We start from the raw sequence: 19,719 nt of genomic DNA, 5'->3' as shown, positions 1-19,719 counted from the left end.
AACACAAATAATTCAATACTGGAGAAATACAAAACATATACAAAAAATATATCTATACTAAAGTGCTTTATAGATATAAAGATGAGAGACCGTGATGAAGTACTGGACTATTGGATTAACAGACAGTAGCTAATAGGTGGCAACCAACAATACTACTACTGGGAAGACAGAAGTGGGAACTGGGGTGGGCACTATCATAATGTGAAATTCTGTGCAAGAGTGCAGTGATGGAAGGATTTGACACTAGTAATCCAAAAACCTCATGTCATCAAAGAAACAGAAATTGGGCATGAACAGTTTTATCATGTTCTTGATAGCTCAATCCATCAGCAACATTGTGGTTAGTGCATCTCATAACTCTTGGGAACTGGGTTCAAAATCCAAGCTAGTTACTCTCTCTGTGGAATTTAAAAATCTCTGTGTGCCTGTGTTGTATATTTTTCTGTAGAAATTCGGGCCTTCCACTCATAAGCAAAAGATATACAGTATCTATTAGTTTAACTGGTGACTTTGAGTTGCTTCAGTGTAAGTAAGTATGCACTGGGATGGACTGCCATGTCTTTGTTCAGCTGAGATAGGCAGAAGATGACATGAAAATGGAGTGGTGTTCACCCACCAATCCATTCCTTTTCTATCAGTAGCAGAGATATGGAAACCACAGAAACCAACTTTGGAGCAACACCAGTCCATCATAGGGCAGACAAATAGACTTACTCACAGGAGGTCAGTTCACAGTTGTCAAATCAAAATGAGGATGCATTCATGTTATTTTTATTCTTAGTCTTCTTCATGGGTGTTGAGGGATATAACCCAATGCAACAGTGATCTAAATAACATCTTCACTTATGTACAGTGCATTCATATAAAATAAAAAAATAATAACTGTACTGTAGCTCCATGCCTACCTAAACTGGAAATCCCTATTTACCGGTGAGACAGATTGGTGACTTTTCACAAATCCATGTTGTCTCCTTTTTGCTGTCTGTTTCCTTAAGAGGCATTAGCTCTCTGGAAATGTGTTTTTTCAATTGCGCCGTTTTAATTAACCTGAATTTAAATAATTATTAATAAAAAAGGTATTATCCCCCCAGCATGCAATATGACGGTTACAAGATTACACGAGAAGTATAGAGGATAATTTAGCTCTTTACTGACAGTTTCACGCGGATATCACAAACGGGAAGCTTATGACAGACTATCAAGCATGTGGGTGTCTTGACCTACGCAGTCTGCCATCTTTTGTTGCCACGCTGAAAGGATTTTCACTGGACAGAAGACATAATCTTCCGCCCGGCAGCTTCAAAGTGTTGGCCGTAGGTCCATCCTTATATCCTGGTTGCTCCATGTGCAGGCTCCTTCTCTGGGTCCAAACAAGGACAGGAAAGGACTCAAACCCCACCTTCAAAAATACAGGAATAGCACAATGCCTACATACAGTTCTCATTCTCCCAACAAGGATAATGTGCTGACAGAAGACAGAAATATACTAGTCTGTCTTTAGGCTGACTATTCAATTCTCCAGTTGTCTTTGGCTCTCTAGTCCTGTGCTTGGCTCGGCAATTCTAAATGCTGATGCTGAGCCCCTGTGTACCATTCTTGGTCTTCCTGAATGAATGAGTCCATAACAGTGGGCACAGAGAACACTGACATTAAAGTTAATAACAAAACCTACTATAACTGTCTCCTTATGCCTTTTTGAGGGCCCTTCCTTCTGCTTACAAAGTATTGTTTCAGTATGTCCTAGTATGTACTTCATATTCATTTTTCTATCTGAACACTGTATTCAGGGTATCATTAAAATCATTTCCCAGGTCAAGAATTGGCCATAAAACTTTATATTACAATTAAAAGGCTGCTTCATCTCTGCCCTTATTTATATAATTTTTATTAATATAATCTCAGATTTTTTGAGTATAACAATGTAGTGACAGAACCACCACTAATATAAAATAACAGCAATGCTAATTGCGTGGCCTTATTAAGACTTCTATAGCTCAGCTGATTGGGTCAGCTGTGTGTCTAGTCCATAGTAGGACTGTGAGTGTGAGGAGTCGGGATCAAATGCAGTTAATAGAAGAACTGTTGCAGGCATTATGAGAGGCAGAGAGTGTGAGCCTGTTATGAAGCATTATTCCTGCAGAAAACAATAATGTCAGCTGCATGGACTACCAGAGGTCTCTTTTACTTTAGCTGCCCATATTGCTTGTGTATCTGGTTCTCAGAAGGAGAACTCTGACAGACATTAGGAGCCTAATCAGTCTCAGATACAACAATGTTAGGAGATTAAGCAAACACTTTGGAAGGTGATTTTAAAAGGAGGACAGTGTAAGGGAGTTTACTGTGTGGGCCTTTTTCACACACCCCTATAGATAGCAATGATGCTAGCTATAACAGCGTTTATTTGTGCAGGCTGCTAAGGGACTGTGAGTTTGTGGGATGGGGATGTGATGAATATTTGGTTACAATATTTGGCACCTATATTGATTTAAGCTGTTCACCGATGGAATAATGGCTCAGTGGCTAGTACTTTTGCCTCATTGATCTAGCATCTCAGTTTGAAAATTTACAGTCAATTGTTGTTGTCTGTGCAAGGTCTGCGCATTCTCCCCACATTTAGGTATGTTTGGCCTTGAATACCTCAATTTTATTCTTACATCCCAAAGACAAGTGCATTGGATTAAATGGCCAAGAACAGGTGAATACTCAGTATATTACTGGAATATGCCCTGAGCACAATGCTGGCGAGATAGGCTCCAGCCCCCATTACCCCAAACTGGATGATATGGAGCTTGAGAATATTAATATTGAGGGTTATTGATTTACCAGAAGCAATCTAATTTTTTAACAAAGTAGACCATTAATCTTTAAAAGTGTACAAAATTAAACTTGTTTCCAAAGAGTCATAAAGTTGTAATGGCATTGCACCAATGTCTTCTCTGTATCTGTGAAGAGCTCGAATTAATGTTCCAGTAATCTGAACTGTTTCATTTGCTTTTTAATTTTTCAGTAGAGATGTTCATCTGTTTCTCCGTGAATTAGGCTAGTAAAGCATGTTAGGAGACAGCTTGTCCGCATCAAAATATCCAATTCAAGTCAAGTTTATTGTGATGTGTACAAAGTACGATGACTTTCTTATCTGTACAGTATGTCTCCTCAAAACAGTTGACAAAGATACAACACAAAAAACAAACAAATAAATACATAAAAAATGTACATACAATGTAACACACGATACTGTATATACAATATTTGTTCTTGTGATTGACTGTTCAGCAATCTTACAACATGTGGGTTGAAACTGTCCCTGAATCTGCTTGTGCAAGTGCCATTGGCACTGTTTACCATTTTCTAGAAAGGAAGACGGAGAAATGCAGGATGGCTGAGGTCTTTAATTATACTGTTTGCCTTTCTAAGGCAATGACTGTTGTATATATACTGTAGAAGGCAGGTGGGCACCAGAATGTTCTGTACCACCTTCACTACCCGCTGTAATGCTTTACAATCTTAAACTGAGCATGTGTCATGTCAGGATGTTATGCAGTCAGTGAGGATGGACCACTCTGTGCACTTGTTGCATGTTATGCAGCCAATGAGGGTGGACCCTAATATTCACCTGTTGAAGTTTATGAGAAAAGATTGACAAATGAGAGCTGTACTTAGACATCTGAGGAAGTAGTGGTGAACCTCTTTGACAACAGATATGATGTTTTCAGTTCAGTTCATTATTATTATTATTATCATTATTTACTTATATGCTTATTATCCAACACAAGTTACAACATCTGAGAAACAATTGGTTACATTTCTTTTGCTTTTCAAATTGGAACACAGGCAGGTAATGTAACTTGCTCACGGTCATGGCCATCCTTACATCATGTACAAAAACAGTGAAGTATGAGCTATATGGCAATACTTACAATTGAAATGGACTGATTATTTTTATGATCAAAAAAAGAAAAAAAACATTAATTTGGTTTTGTGTATATATATATATATATATATATATATATATATATTTATTTATCTGCTCTCTATATATAAAATCCTAAGCCTAAAAGTGCAAAGGTGACGCTTTAAATCGGGCTTATTTTAAAACCTACATATATATGTTTGGTATCACTCTTTTCAGAATTTATCGAACTTTAATGTGATGTTGTTAGATTTTCACATTCATATTCTGTTTTTAAATTATAAACTAAAAAATATCAAGAACTCACATCTTGTGAGACGGGACTTTGTGCCAAAAGTTTTAACCAAGCCTGGGGCCGGAAATAAAAGACAAAGAGGTGCCGCATGAGATGCAGTTCACGTGGCACGGCAGCAGCAGCAAGCCAGCAGCTGAGCAAGCAAAAAGGAGGTAAAAAAATACTGTATTTGTTCCCCATTGTATCACCGTTTTCGGAGGAGCGACCGCATCTCCTTGGGGTGTGTTCAGCCCCCCTCTTCACAACGCGAGCGGCAGAAACGCAAAGTGGCTGGCGAGTAAAGCGAGCAGGGGGAAACCCCCTAGTATATGTATGTATATATATATATATATATACAGTATGAATAAAATATGTATATACATAAAATGTATATACAGTAGATTCTGATCAAATGTACCAGGTACTCCTTTGAAAAGCATATTCTTGTGGCAGACTCAGTGTATAAACTTATGAAAGGCACCAACTTTCTTTTAAAGTTGCCTTTGTGAGCTATAAGTAATGTGTCAACCCTAGCCAGAAGATAGTAGTCAAATTTAAGCAATTTTCAGTAATTGATAAAAAGCTGCCTGATATCGCCTGGCATCAGTATTGTTAAAAACAATTAGCAGTAAATTCACTCTCAAATTCCTTGGTTGTTTCCAACCTCATTGTAAATGATCCTATAAAATGATGAATGGGCAGATGGTCACTCACCTGCAGTAGATTACCTCATTGATATATTTATATTTTAAGTTGTTAAGCTTGACTACCTACTTATAGCTTGTGAAAGCTTATGTTTTTTTTTTTTTGTTCTTTATTTTGCCTTATACAATTTCTTGTATTAGGAATTTGTTAGCTTTCGCAAACCCCTTGGGATCAGAGTGCAGGTCAGCCATTGTACAGCACCCCTGGAGCAATTACAGGTTAAGGGTCTTGCTCAAGGGCCCAGCAGAGTAGGATCTCTATTGGCAGTGACAGGGATTCGAACCGGCAACCTTCTGGATATCAGCACTGATCCTTAGAGCCTCAGAGCCACCACTCCGCCCCAGGTTTTGGACCACCAAAACCACATTCTTAGGACTGCTCTTAAAATCTCCCAATTAAAAACTGTTTGTATTGCAAGATATACCATAAAGGTTGGTGTGGTGATATTGGTGATATTATTTTAGTTTACTTCTTCTTACGAAATTGCATTCCATGTTTTAAACTACTTATCATAAAGATGTGTTTCATTTACATGCATTGTGAAAAAATACCCCATTGGGTTTTATATTATGCAGAAAATAAGCCAAGTAACAAGATGCCCAACAATTTAATAGGAAGACCTGGGGTAAAGAGGAACAAAAAGGGCAGAAGGGAATGAAAGGACATACAATAAAAGGACCATCCTTTTGATAGTCTAATAAGTGGCATCACGGTGGGCTTTTTTGTTGTATGTTACACACTGCTATCCATTGTAGTTGAGACATGACCTGAGGGTTGCCTAGCCCTTTAGACAGAAGTGGGTCCTTGCAGGGAAACCTAAGGTAGATAGGAGGTGTGTTATAAGGATGGCCGCAGCAGTTCCAAAGGCTATTTATGACACTGGAAATTATTTGAGGAATATTTCCAGAAATGGTCCTTGCACATGCCTTAAAAATGTGTGATAGTCAGAGGTGTAAGGAGTGTAGAGTCAGGAATAGAGCTGGTGGACAGCATTCGATAATGGTGGGAAGACAAGAGGCCAGAGGAAGGAGTAAAATACAAAAGGTGAGAGCATAAGGAAAGCAGAAGAAAATGTGGACAAGCTACACTACCTGATGGGCAGGGAAAACATTTGTGGTGGGAAGGGCCTACAGTAACAACAGTGCTTTGTTTCTTTCCTCTTTTCTGTTGTCTCCAGTGTCTTGCACACTCCTGTTATATTTATTTTAATGCAAAAACATTTGTTTTCTTGCTTCCTTGGCATGATTTGGGTTTGCATACAGCACAGAAGAAGAAACTTATTGTCAACATCTAGCGATTTGTGAAAATATTAAATGTGCAGCAAAACCCATAGTTTCACTTCTGCTGTGCTAACAGAGGAAAAAATAGCACAAGAAAAGAGATCATGAGAAGAGACATAGTCAAAGGGCAAGCAAAGTTTGTTACCGGGATGTCAATATCTAGAGCAACAAAACCACAAGGCAAGAAACAAAAATTAAAGTCAAAAAGAAGAGCCAAACATTGTTAACAAATTACAGACAAAATCGTTTTAAACCTCAAAGTACAAGGGTGATATCTGTTGCCTCTATAACGCCACAGGACACACTCATCCAGGTTGTCACCCAGGTAACACATAAAAAATGTGACCGCATGTAAGTAAACAAAACGCAGATGAAATGATAAATATAAAGTTACAAAAAAAAGTATGAAGTCAAACCAAACAACAACATAATAGGTAAATTCCTAACATTTAAAAACTCAGTAAGTGTGTGAAAAACCCAAGAATAATGTCAAGAAGAAGCTAACATAAATTAAATATGAAGCAACTTTATAACAACTTCACAAAAATTTTGCTAAAAAAATGGGTGTTTCACAACCAGTGAAAGGTATTTAATCCGTATCTGGAAGCATCTTCCTGTGCTAGCTCCACATGCATGTACCAGTTATTTAGCATTTAAATAAAGCTCTATAGTGACAAAAAATCATCTCCTCATTTTCTGACATGTGTTGATATTTTTTGAGCCATGAGAGACATATGTTTTGATTTTTCTGGTAGTACGATGTCCGTTTTTCCAATTATGATGACGATGTTGATTGCAATCCTAAATACGAATCCAAGATAAAAACAATACTTAATACATTGTTGTTTGTTGTACAGGACATCATAGTGAAACTCCAGAAATTAAAGAAAGGACTTGGCTATGGAGAAAAGGAAAAAACCAGATAGTTAAAAAGTAGGTGGAAGGTGGAGCACAGTGGCGCTATGGTGTGGAGAATCAGCACAATGCCTTGTGCTGCTGTGTGGAGCAGTGTAGAATAAGGCACTGTCGTGTGGAAAGAGAGTGTGATTCTCTCTATGATATGCCACTGTGAGTGGCAGTGTAGAGAGGAGGGCCCGTGTTTTGGAACTTGAGAAGCGTGCGTGTGTGACAGAGCACATGAGGGATGTAATAGGGCATGCAGAACAGAACACAGACATGCAGAATGACAGGGACGTACAGAGCTTGATGGTGCGTGGAGCGAGAAGAGCTGACAATCACCAGTGTGAGTGACACTGTTTTCTGTGATGGCTCCCATGAACTGTGTGCTGTTGGGAGAGATTCTGGCCTTGATTGATGTCTCTTTGAATATGAAGAGTTTGTTTTGTGTTATTTTTCTTTTAGAGTATTTTAGTTTTGTCTGGGCAATTTCATTTACTATGTTTTTTATGTGTGTATATTGTACCCACTTTTAACTCATTACTGTTGTCACAAGACAAAAAAAGAACATTGTGTTTCCTAAAAGCTGGTTCTCCCTAGGGCCTATAAACTTACTTGGGTGTCCCAAACAAGGATGGGTGGCCAAGGTTGCAGGCACGGAACATCAAAGCTTTAGGGAGTCCTTGTTTCCACACCAGAAAACTTTAAAAATCCCCAAAAAGACTCTTTTTAGTGAGATTTATGTTTAATTATTATTAACTTACTTGGCTGACACCTTAATCCAAGGTGACTTTTGACATTTGAGATACAATTGGTTTCATTTCTTTTGCTTTTCCAATTGAAGCACTGGCAGGTGAGGTAACTTGCTCATGGTCATACGGTGTCTGTTAGCCACCAGGCCACACTGTCTGCTATGATTGTAAAATTTCAAAAATTAACATTTTTTTAATGTTAATATCTGGGATCCTGTCATGTGGTGGGTGCGGCAATGCGCTGTATCACCTTGTGCTCCTAACCTCCTCCTACTCCTCCTAATTTAGTAAAATCTTATGTGTAACAAAAGCCAGCTGTCTTGTTCATCACTAGTCCACAACATATATTTTAACATTAAGGTTATTGCAACTGGAGCCCCTCTATGATGGCATATAGGTGAATTTGTTCATAAACTTCAGGCTTGTAAACATTATATAGAAAATATAAACAACAAGGTACAAGGCTGTGCAGCATTATTACCTTCACTGACTGGCCTCCCATGCTACACTGATTAATTTCATCCCATTAATGAACTTATTGCTTTAATTTGTTCTTTGATTACTTAATTCACTTGTAATAAAAAGTGCTAGTGAAGCGCTTCAACAGCTTGCATACCTGATACAAACAGAATTACTGAATCAACTGAAAATGAAAAATTGCTGAAATTACAAACACTATAAACAGTTCACTGAGTAGAGTGAATGCCAATTCATTATTGATGAACTGAAGTTTAATTAGTTACAAAATGACAGCAAATTTATTTGATTATTTTTTTAATCCAGCAACTTAATGCAATTTTACAAATCAAATTACTCTATGCAAAAATCATTAAAGCATGAATATTAATTAATCATGGAAGTTTTGAAATAAGACATTAAGGCAGCCAAATGTTGATACATATGCTCCACACCACTCATTCAGATAGCTGGGAGAGAAATTTTCTAAAAGCAGCATGTGGTGTAAAGCCCAAGGAGGAAGTTATGGCTGAGCCTTCATTAAAGAGTCTGCAAGTATGTACTTCATTTGCATGTGTTTTGAATTGGCACTGAAAACATTTGCTGCTTAAATTTATTTTGAAGCTTTACTACTTTTTCTTAGCATCTTTGTTGTTTTTTCCTAATGTTTAGAAGAATAAAATGTTCACATTTAGTATTATTTGATAATAAAATTATGTTTTAAAGAGGTATTTATTCAATTTTGGCTTTGTTCTGAATTATCCGAGCATTAACCTTGTTGTTTAATGGATGCCACTATTTTGCATTATGGTTGCTAGAGGGCTCGGCCTTTGAAAGTCACACTTGAAGACATCATACAGTAGGTGCTACAGTATAAAGATCAGTATCTCAGGTAGTGCACTGTCAAAGAGTTTGGATTCAACCAAACAATTCATGCAGTGTGCATCCGTGTTGGTGTTTAGGGTCAGATGACTTTTTGCTTCATTAAAAGACGCTGCATTTTGATCTAGCACATTGGGGTTTTGGTGCACGTTAGTTTGTCTTCCTGGATTTGACCCTTTTCTTTCTTTAAAGATTTTGTTTTCATCTCTTGGACATTGTCCTCTTTTCTCTGCCTTTGCCCTGCGGGCACAACGGTGTTTCTTTATGTAGTCAGAAATTAATACCTAACCCCAGCATATCTACCTTTGATTGAGAACAAAAGCACTACTGAAAAATATAAACTAATGAAAGAAAAAAAAAACAACAAACAAACAGAAGATACGAACTAAACATCCAAAAACTAATGCTTAATTGGCAATGGGGCAAGAACTTGAAAGATGCAAAAAGTGTAACAATGCTAATTGGGGGGAAAAAAATGTAAAAACAAGCATGGGGCTTCAGATAAGAAAAACAGAGAATTTCCTATGCTAATTAATTAATTTTTATATTGGTCTCATCATTTTTGTGTGTATCACAATATAAATTTTAATTTGAAAATATTCATTGTAATGCAAATTGGATTATAACCTTTACCTTACTGGTTTAGCATTTAAGAAATAGTAGCAACTTAGATCAAAGTGAAAATAAATCTAAATATTGAAACAATATTTTTTATCCCAGTTTTACTAAATGCAGGTAAAATTATACTGTAGATAGCAGAGGTAAATAATATAGACAGGCAATGATTACACTGCACAACAAAGTTTTTGCTTCTTGAACACTAAAAAATAATGTCAATAAGCATTATATGTCTATGATTGACTGAACTGGATGAATGGATGGATGGAAAAATTGTAAGTAAGAAATTTTACTAAGTTAAGAACAAGCACAGTTTAAGTTTTATATGACAACCTCCACTGACATCTGGCTTGCAGAGTTCAGACATCACCGTCATGCAATGTAAGAATTTATTCAGACATCCATCCATTTACTAAAGCCTTCTTAACATACTGTAATCTTAGGGTCACAGCAAACATCATTCCAAGGCATTTTACAAGTGCACACTGTGATTCTGGGGTACTTGCTGCCTGGCACCATCTTATAACCCAGGACATAGATAGTCATGACCAGTATGAACCAATGGTGAGTGAGGCAGACAAACAAGCCTTTAAAATCAGGTTCATGCAAGTTTATCAACAGAACAGAGAATTTAAAGTGCCCCAAAGTTCAAAACAGTGTGATAAATAAATCATCCAATAATTAGTTCATTAAATAAATCTGTAAAATCTGAGCCAAAGTCAGTGTCTTAGGGTTCAAATCAGAACCAGTAGAGAACATGGGCCATTTATTCATCCATTCATCAACATTTACTTTTTCATATGTTACAAATGGCAAAAGCTATGGCTTAGTGACTACAAGAATTGAGAAGAAAAACAAAATCAATCTTTCAAACCTCACAAAGCATAGAAATTTACCTAATTACTTTAAAGTCATTTCTGACACACACTTTTCTGACAAGTCTATAAATATTACTAACCTCCTCCTCCTCCCAGTCAATCAAGTCCCAGTCATAAGCAATTACTGCCCTTCTTCGTTTCCAGAATTCCAGGAAGACTGTGGCTGCAATTAGAGGAAGGAATATTTATGTGGATAAACAAGAGCATTGCAAGTTAGCATACTCAGAGAAAACTAAATTAATACACATTCAGGGAGGCTATAATAATGTTTTCAAAAAATTAGTATGACTCTTCTATAGTGTATCACTTGGACACTCTACAATCACAGTGACATAGCACAGCTTTTAGACTTTTTTCATAATTGGAACATGAGCAAGTTAAATGACCTGTGTAGGCTCCCACAGTTAGCTAGAAGTGACCATTGTACTGTCAACCTGTACAAATACAGTGCTTTGGCCAAAAGATCACATTGCCTGGCAAAAAGTTCTGCTTTGGAGTCATCAGACCATAAGCCATAAAGAGTGAATGTGCCCCCTTTACAAATGTACACAGGCTTAGATGTTCTTTTTTGTGAGAAACCATGGCTTCGACATAATAAACCTACTCAAAGTGTTATGTAATATGCAAGGAGTGGCCAGTTACTGCCATACATTCTTGCTGCTCAGCTGGCCTCTTGGTAGCTTCTATGCTTTGCCTGGTCATCAGTTTTGGAGGGATGTCCTCACTTTTGTATGTCTTTTTGGTGCCACATTTTGTCCACCTTTTAAGGATGGCCTTCTCAACAGTCTAAGATATATGTATTGTATTGGAATTGTTTTAAGATATCTCTTCCAATCTGTATTGCTTGTTAGCTTCTAATGGTATAATAGTTATCTCTGCACTGTGCAACCAAAAAAACCTTCAGGAACATTCCACAGGAACAGCTGATTTTATTTAAAACTCATCAGAATTACTTTAGAATTGATGTCTAATGCAAGCACACTTCTTTTGAACAAGATCCGAAATATTTTTCCTCAAATCCAAACAGCTACAACTCCTTATCTAAAGGCTTGGCACAATTTTGTAAAGAAATAATTTGATTCTTTCTATCTTACGTATTACTTCCTAAAAACAATTTGTTTGTTTTTCACTTATATATTCTTGGGTGTTAATGGTGAAAAAACATGTCTTTACTTCAATAAAAGCTGGAATTTCATTGTGTGTATATACTTTTGATATCTAGCATATGTTAGCAGCATCATTTATTTCATAATTTGTCTCAGACTGAAAACAATAAACATGTAAGATTCACATAAAAATATGTTGTACTAGGCCACTGCTATGCTGTTTATATACTTGTACAATATTTACATGTTTCATGCTCTGTGTAATATATGTCTTTATACTCAATTAGCAAAAACAGTTTGAGTTTTGCTCAAGCTGTCTAAAGCATTGTCATCATTACTAGCAGTTACTTCAAACGCAAATAAAGTCCATCAAAGGTACTTCGCCAGTTCTGGAGTCTGATACCTCAAGCCAAAGAGATCTTAAAACAGTGAAGGCAGGACATTGTCTTTGATGTTTGGTTTTCTTGCTTTGTTTAGTTTGCCCCAACAGAGAATCAGCTGATCAAAAACATGGACATCCCTTGATGGGTCATGTGACACACTTTGCAACCAAACAGCTAATTCTTGCGCAGTACTGGAGACATGTTTTTAACTAACATCACAGCTAGAAAATTGCATATTTATTTATATTTTTTGCAATGTGCCAAATTCAAATTGCCACCAGGCAACTTGTGTGACCTGAATGGTTTGATGACCCATAAACAAAAAACTGAAGAAAGGAATTTTTGGGGTTTCTGGTCTTAATTATTAAAAGATGCGTAAAAATTCAAGAATGTGGAGAAGACTGGACTGCAATACTATAGATAAGAAATTTGATTTTATTCCAGTGAGCAAACCACCAGAGTAGTTAACATGTAAAACAATGTTTAAAGCTGTAATTAAAAATGTTACTTATGATTCAGCATTTTAAAATTAACAGTAACTGGCAGATGTCATGGTGTGCTTTGGACTGCTGCTGTCCTCCATTTAATATACTGCCAGTTGTTAACATTGTCCACAGCCAATTTTCTAAGTAGTAATTTTAATCAAGAGGTCATGTGATTGGAGGGCCATGTATATCCTACAATAGTAGAACAAACCCTGTAATATACAGTATCTGGTAAATCTTCTATGTTTTGCCTAGCTTTGCTTCTGGTAGTTTATATTTCAATTCTTTGCCTTCTGTTTCTTCTCTCTTTATATGGATTTAGCATATCAGCTTTTCATCTGCCTTTTAAATAACAGTTCATTATACTGAACAGTAACACCTTTTTGATTTTTACTTCATTGGCTTTCGAACTTGACATCCACTGCTGAATTTGCAAAACTGAGCAAGGTTGCTAGATCTTGAAAAAATTTTCCAGCTCAAGGACAGCTCAAAACCCACCTAGTAAATAGCCCAATAACCAATGTATACCAACAGGCACACTGTACAGCTGTGGGGAGATATTTGTGGTGTCCCCCTCTGATATCTGAGAGTGATAAAATGGGGATTTACCATCAAAGAGTTGGGGGGGAGGATTTGAGAGCATGCTAACAAAGTGTAAGAGGCATTGTTTTACAAAATGTTTATTAAAATGTTGGTGTTCCTCATGGATACCGATCAAAAATAGCCGAATTGGGTGGGAAAAACCACAGATCTGGAAACACTGAAACTGAGCCAGTCCTAAAAATTTGTGATGCACAGCTTGCATTATTTTAATTGATGCAACACTCTCCCACCTCAGCAGATGGCATTATGCTTCTCGGAGAGCTATACTTATGTGCCACAAAGAGCCTAAGACAAGGCCTGGTGTGATAATGAGTCAATGTGCATGTGACAATCTCAGTTTAAATTAACAGTAATTTAAATTCATAGTTCTGACATTATTGCACTACATCCTGCAATTTAATGCTCACATTCTGTCCCATGAAGCAACATTGTGCATTATTTGGAGGGGATATTCTGTTGACTACTGTCCATACTCTCATATGTCATTCTTACTTTCCTGGTAAGAAAAGCAGAGTAACCTGTCAGAATTCTTAATTCACTTGCTCATTTGGCCTTTATCCATACATCTTGTTTTCTGAGTCCACTGCTTCTATTACAGGGTTGTAGAATTTGGCCTGTAGTAAACAGCATAATCACCTTGCATTTATGGAATTTAAAAGCACATATGGGTGGCTGTCATTGACATGCTTTATTCATGTAAGCAGCTTGACCGTAACTAGTGATCTTTAAGCCAGAAATTCCCTCAGGTATCTAAAACAATACAGCACTGACTACTTCAGCAGTTATTGTGACCTTTGGTAAGTCCTCTTATGCACAGTCAGCAATTGATGTTGAAGGTAAAATCAATGCCATTTGCTGAAAGGGATACAACTTCTAATGCAAAAACAATGTGCAGTATTTAAGCCTCAAAATAGGTGTAATATTGTTTTTAGGGCTTAATCTAATTAGGATTAAAGATTTAAATGATTATATTATACTATTAAGCTAGCCTCCCTAACCTGACACAGACATGCAGACACAAATTCCAGTCCAACACACACAGTTTATTTACAGCTAGGGAGTGTTTTTTCTTTCTCCACAGCACAGTATCTAAGCACAATTCACAGTCCTGTACTCTTCTCTTCTCTTCCACTTCCACTCCCTCTCAGGCAAGCTTCATCCACCTCCTCCCAACTCTGGCTCTTTGAACGGAGTGAGGCGGCTCCTTTTATTCTGCTCCTGGGAGTGATCCAGGTGGCTCATTAGTATTACCTGGAATCACTCCCAGGTGTGGTGGAAGTCCATTGGTAAATTCTGCAGCTCCACCTGGAACCCAACAGGGCTGTATGAAACTCCAGCTCCCAGTGTGCCCTGTGGGAGTCTGTGGTACCACAGCCGCCCAAGAGGGCTGCCATCTAGCGTCCCGGGGAGGTATTGCCTCAGCCGTGGCCGACCATCACAATAACTTCAACTAGTAATACGGTTGCTATTTCAATTTTACATTGAGAAGAGTTGATTGAAAGTATATATTTTGTACATTTTCCTCTTTAACTCGTCTGACAGCTGCTCAGATACCCAATACAAGTGAACCAAACATCGGTCAGAGTGTGCGTGCATAAACAGTTCACAAAACAGCATCCTTCTTCAGCTGCTTTAGGTAAGTTAACTAAAAGAACACAAACATGTCACTTCTGTGGAAAAAATAGCATATGTAAGCATATACAAGACTGAATTGATTAAACAGCATTATCTGCAGATTATTATTGTAAAGAACTGACATTATCAACCTCCAGCTAAATAGTGTTTGAACTAATTAAGTACATGGGAAAGGCGCAACTGCCCCAACTGATATAAACATAATGACAGGTTTAAAAATGGACAGTGGCGTCAGGAGGTGAGAGGCTTCAGTGGCTTAAGCCCTGATCTCTGACACACAGCCCCTAATCTTTCAATCCCAGACATACACCAATTGCAGCCAGCCCCAGATCTTCTTGGCTGTCTTGTACCATACACATTCCCATTATACAATAAATAAGTTCCTTTCTAAATTTCTACTTACTTATATAATTTTAACAAATTGGTGTGTTTTAACTAATATTAATAGCTAGACGGGGAACTTATTTCAGTTCCTTTTCTCTTTTCTTAGGTTAATATTGATACTGACTCTATGCTAGCATTGCTCTATTAATATATATTTTCCAATTGCTAATTATTGATACTACTCTAATGGGTATACTTTCAAAAATGTTATGTTTAAGAAAATTTAAGAACAATTAGTCACAGACCCTCCACCACCAACACACTTCAATCAATGCCATTTTCACATCACTGGAATTGCAATCTGTTGTGTATGAAAGCTACTGAGCCACCACAAGCCTATTCATGCTCTGTTTCAACTCCACTGTAAAGTTCTCTTAAAAAGCAAGTATTTAATGTAGTCTATTAGCACATCTAATTGCATTCCATTATCATTATTACTTTTTACTATGACTCATTGTTACAAAACTATTTAGTAAACAAAAATGTAATAACTGGCTTTTGGGTGAAGTAGATAAAAAATGTGAAATGCTCCAACTTTCACATATAGTTGTTGAGTGCAGCTGATTGTTACGCCATGTGCACATAGTACACCAGATGAAACCTCCCTTGGCTTGTAACCTAACATTCAATTAACCTTCTTAATCACGAAGAGTGAAGAGTGCCCCAATGGCAGTGCAGTGGTTAACTTCATAGCTTCAGGAGACAACTCTAAACCCTGGCCTCCCCAGTTGTTTTTTTTTTATTTTTTATTATCGGTACTTTTTGTCCAACATCCCAAAGGTTTGCAGGTTAGGCCAGTGGGTGACTCTAAATTGACTACATATGCGTGTATATGTGTATGCTCTGCAGTGTTTTGGCTCCACAGGAAATAAATAAGAAAATTCAATTTGTTTAATTTAAATTAAATTTAATTCAATTTAATTTGTTAAAAAAATCACACAAAACCTTACAATTAGCTAAGGAATTCAAACTGAACTAATTTCAGTCCTGAGGTTAAAAAAATTATATTTAATGACTTGAAAAGTATTTCTAAGTAAACCCAAGTAATCACTTTCTTCTCTGCTCAACATTTTTCATGATTGGATGAGTAAATTGCTGTTCAAAATAAGGCAATTTTCTCAAAATGTATATAATTAAACTAATATTAACATTCACCTTTATAGTAACATCTCATTTGTCACTATGCCAAAACACACAGATTGCAGGCTTGATTGCTCTGCTGTGACATAAACACTATACACTCATTTATTTTAGTTAGTATTAAAGCCTTAGGTACAGTATGTTAGTTCTTTCTAATGTACAGTACAGTCCTTCAAAGTGTGACAATAATGATGGCAATGTTACGAAATTCTACCAATCTGCTTTTTCCTTTGTTCTGTGAGGTAAAACTGGTTTGGGAATCATTAGAAATCTTAGGAGTTGGAACATTCTGTCTGGACACAGAGTACCATTTTCTTGAATTAGTTAACTGTTAAAATATCTAAACAGCCTGCTTCACTTTTACCATTGAATTTCTTAAGTCATGTTTTTTAAATATACAGATAAAACCCAGAATACACTTAAAAGAAAAAACAAGAAAAGTATTTACTGCTATTCGCAAAATATCCATCCATAATTTTTTACATTCTTTTATACAATCTAGTCTATTCCAAAAGCCAACAAATATCCTGACAGTTTGTTTTGTATTGTTGGTAGAAAGAAAATGCTTGTGAAATTATGCGGAGCATGTACTACTCACTCGATGCCAGGATCACATCTGAATTAAGCAAGTGCCATGGGGAAGCTATGCTGTATTGCTCAAAAGAATATCAAAAATGCTTAAAGGCTGCTGATATACACAATTGAACAGAGAATTATTCCCATATGCTTCTCTTTTCTAAAGAGATGCTTTCTTTATTTCTCAAATTGTCTGGATCATTTCTGATGTTTTTACTCACAGACTGACAAAATCTGCTGAACTAATGTCCTATCCAGTCTTGTGTCTAATACATACCCAGGATAGGCCTGTCTTCCTGTTTCTGAACTGGTTATAAAATGGATGGCTAAACTAATATAAGAGGTTGCAACAAGCTTAGCTGAGTCAACAAGACTTCTTTTTAAGATTCAAGTAACTTACAGCAAAACGGTTAGTAGTGCGGTAGAAACTGGGTTCACATATACATCTGGCAATTATGGTTGTGGAGTCTGCATGCTCTCCTCATGTTTGTATGTTCTAGTGGTCCTCTCATAGTCCAAAGAGGTGTGTGTTAGATTTATTGGAGATTTTCAATTTGTTTGATATTAGTAGGTCAGTTAAAGTGTGTTATCAGCTTTGGATGATCTCGTGCTGATCTAATCTTTGTACGTATTTACAGTAACAAGACTAACTGACATGAAAAAGCACCTATATGCCATTAAAAAATATGGAAACCATATTTTATATAAGTATGGCATTATAATGAATCAAATGCATGGAAATATTTACACTTCATAATATAAGAAATAGGGAAATACAGATCAATATTAACTTAGATCAACATACAGTACATTCAGCAATTAATCTTCAGTAAAAAGACACTGTCAACACCCCTGACTAAGAAAGTATGCATTGAAATATCCTGCAAGTTTCTTTCATGTTGTACAACTTTGGAGTGTCATGGAAATACCTTTGTGGGTATCCTCCAGATCTTATATAAGATTTTCCACAATATGTACAGTATGTTATGTAGAGCTTGTGTTCTACTGTGAATTGTGCACTGTGATATGACATTTACAAATAATATCCACCCTCTTACTAGGTATTTTATACGCTTTGGTGACGGTTGGATTAATTTGTTATTAGGAAAAGCTGTATCTACACAGTTGGGACATGAGATAGAGAGAGAGAGAGACAATTATGCTTCAGATATGATTCAACTAATGTGTACCTTTCCTCATCACTACATTCCATATTTGGATTTCAGGGCCTTTTGATATATTTGAACTGAATAATATTTACAATAATGACAAAGTCACTCATTTTCATTAACATATCATATAGCTAAACAATTGCAATTATTTTTTTATCAAGGTTACATAAGGATGTCATTTTTTCCTGTGCTCTGTCCCATAAAATCAGTAGGAATGTGCAACGGCACATTATTAATTGAGATGTTATTTGCAAAAGAGCTGCTGTTAATGGGCAATCAAACAGCCAGCTGAGCAAATAAAGGAGAAACACGAGACCAAAACAAAACTTGCTACAGATGAGTTAAACTTTTGACTGATTTAGTTCCTCTGTTCATGACACAGCAATTAGACATGAGGTTGAGCTCCTCTTAGTATTGAGCTATATAGTCTGATCTTGATCTGCTAGTATGATACTATCATAGGTACATTGCAAATGATCCAGTATGTCCTGTAATTGATTGGCCTTTCATAGGACTTTGCCTGTTTAATTTCTGCCTCTGTCTCACAAAGAGATCATCTACAAGTCAACTAACGTGCTAGTGTGCCAATAATAAAAAAAGTATGTAAACATTTGTACGGTATTCTCAAACATAGACAAAAAAGCAAATAGAAATAATAACAACAAAAATAATAATGATAACAATAATAAAAATTTTCCTTTTCTGATGAAACAGACAAATAACAGTACGCTCTGGTCTCCCTTCTCAGCCTGAACACTTCCTATGCACAAGATTCTCTTGCATCTATGTGGATTTTCTCCAAAGAAATTAAAGACATTGGTGGAAATTAAGGGGAAGTGCATTTAAAACTGAAGCCAGGAAGCACTTTTCTACTCAAAGAGTCTGGAACAAACTACCAAGACATGTAGCTGAAGCAGAAATCTTGACAGCCTTTAAGAAGAACCTGGATGAGATATTGGAACAACTTACCTATTAGTCAAACAAACAGGCTTGATAGGAGGAATGGGTCAAATTTCTTATGTTCTTATGACATGCATGTTAGGTTCAATGTCAGCTCTAAACTGGCTGTGAACAAGTGAGTGTACCCAGTAGTGGACTGGCACTCCATCCAGGACTGATTCCTGCCTTATGCCTAAGGCATGACATTGTGGCATAATGGATAAGGCTGCTGGTTTAGTCTGTAAATCCACTGGACAGAGTGACCCTGAGTATAGCAGTTAACCTTCCTGTGCTCCCACAGTACATCTACTTGGAAACTGCTGGACTAGTGGTGTGTGTGACAGGCTGCAACTTTAATGTCTCCCATTGACCCGATGAGGACAGAGAGAGTGCAAAGAAATGATGTAATGGTTGAACCTCTCCATTTTGGGTGTTTTAATTTATTTGGATTATTTATTTGAACCCTAACACTGACTGTGGCTCAGATTTTACAGATTTATTTAATGAACTAATTATTGGATGATTTATTTATCGCACTGCTTTGCACTTTGGGGCACTTTAACTTCTCCGTTCTGTTGATAAACTTGCATGAAACTGATTTTAAAGGGTTGTTTGTCTGCTGCATTCACCATTGGTTCATACTG

The 19,719-nt window shown here is 36.7% G+C and overlaps 1 protein-coding gene across 3 annotated transcripts in view; it reads right to left on the bottom strand.

Annotated features, from left to right (window-relative positions):
- LOC114662745 (anoctamin-4) overlaps window positions 1-19,719 on the bottom strand; it is a 391,274-nt gene that overhangs the window by 77,929 nt on the left and 293,626 nt on the right. For all 3 annotated transcript variants that reach the window (XM_028816398.2, XM_051928521.1, XM_051928523.1), the window contains one exon: window positions 10,733-10,815. In XM_028816398.2, the coding sequence (XP_028672231.1) occupies window positions 10,733-10,815 (83 nt within the window). The remainder of the gene's footprint in view (window positions 1-10,732; window positions 10,816-19,719) is intronic.

This window comes from Erpetoichthys calabaricus, chromosome 1, assembly GCF_900747795.2.
Source record: "Erpetoichthys calabaricus chromosome 1, fErpCal1.3, whole genome shotgun sequence".
NCBI lineage: Eukaryota > Metazoa > Chordata > Cladistia > Polypteriformes > Polypteridae > Erpetoichthys > Erpetoichthys calabaricus.
The sequence above is the reverse complement of the archived record's forward strand: the minus strand, read 5'-3'. Positions and strand labels throughout refer to the sequence as shown.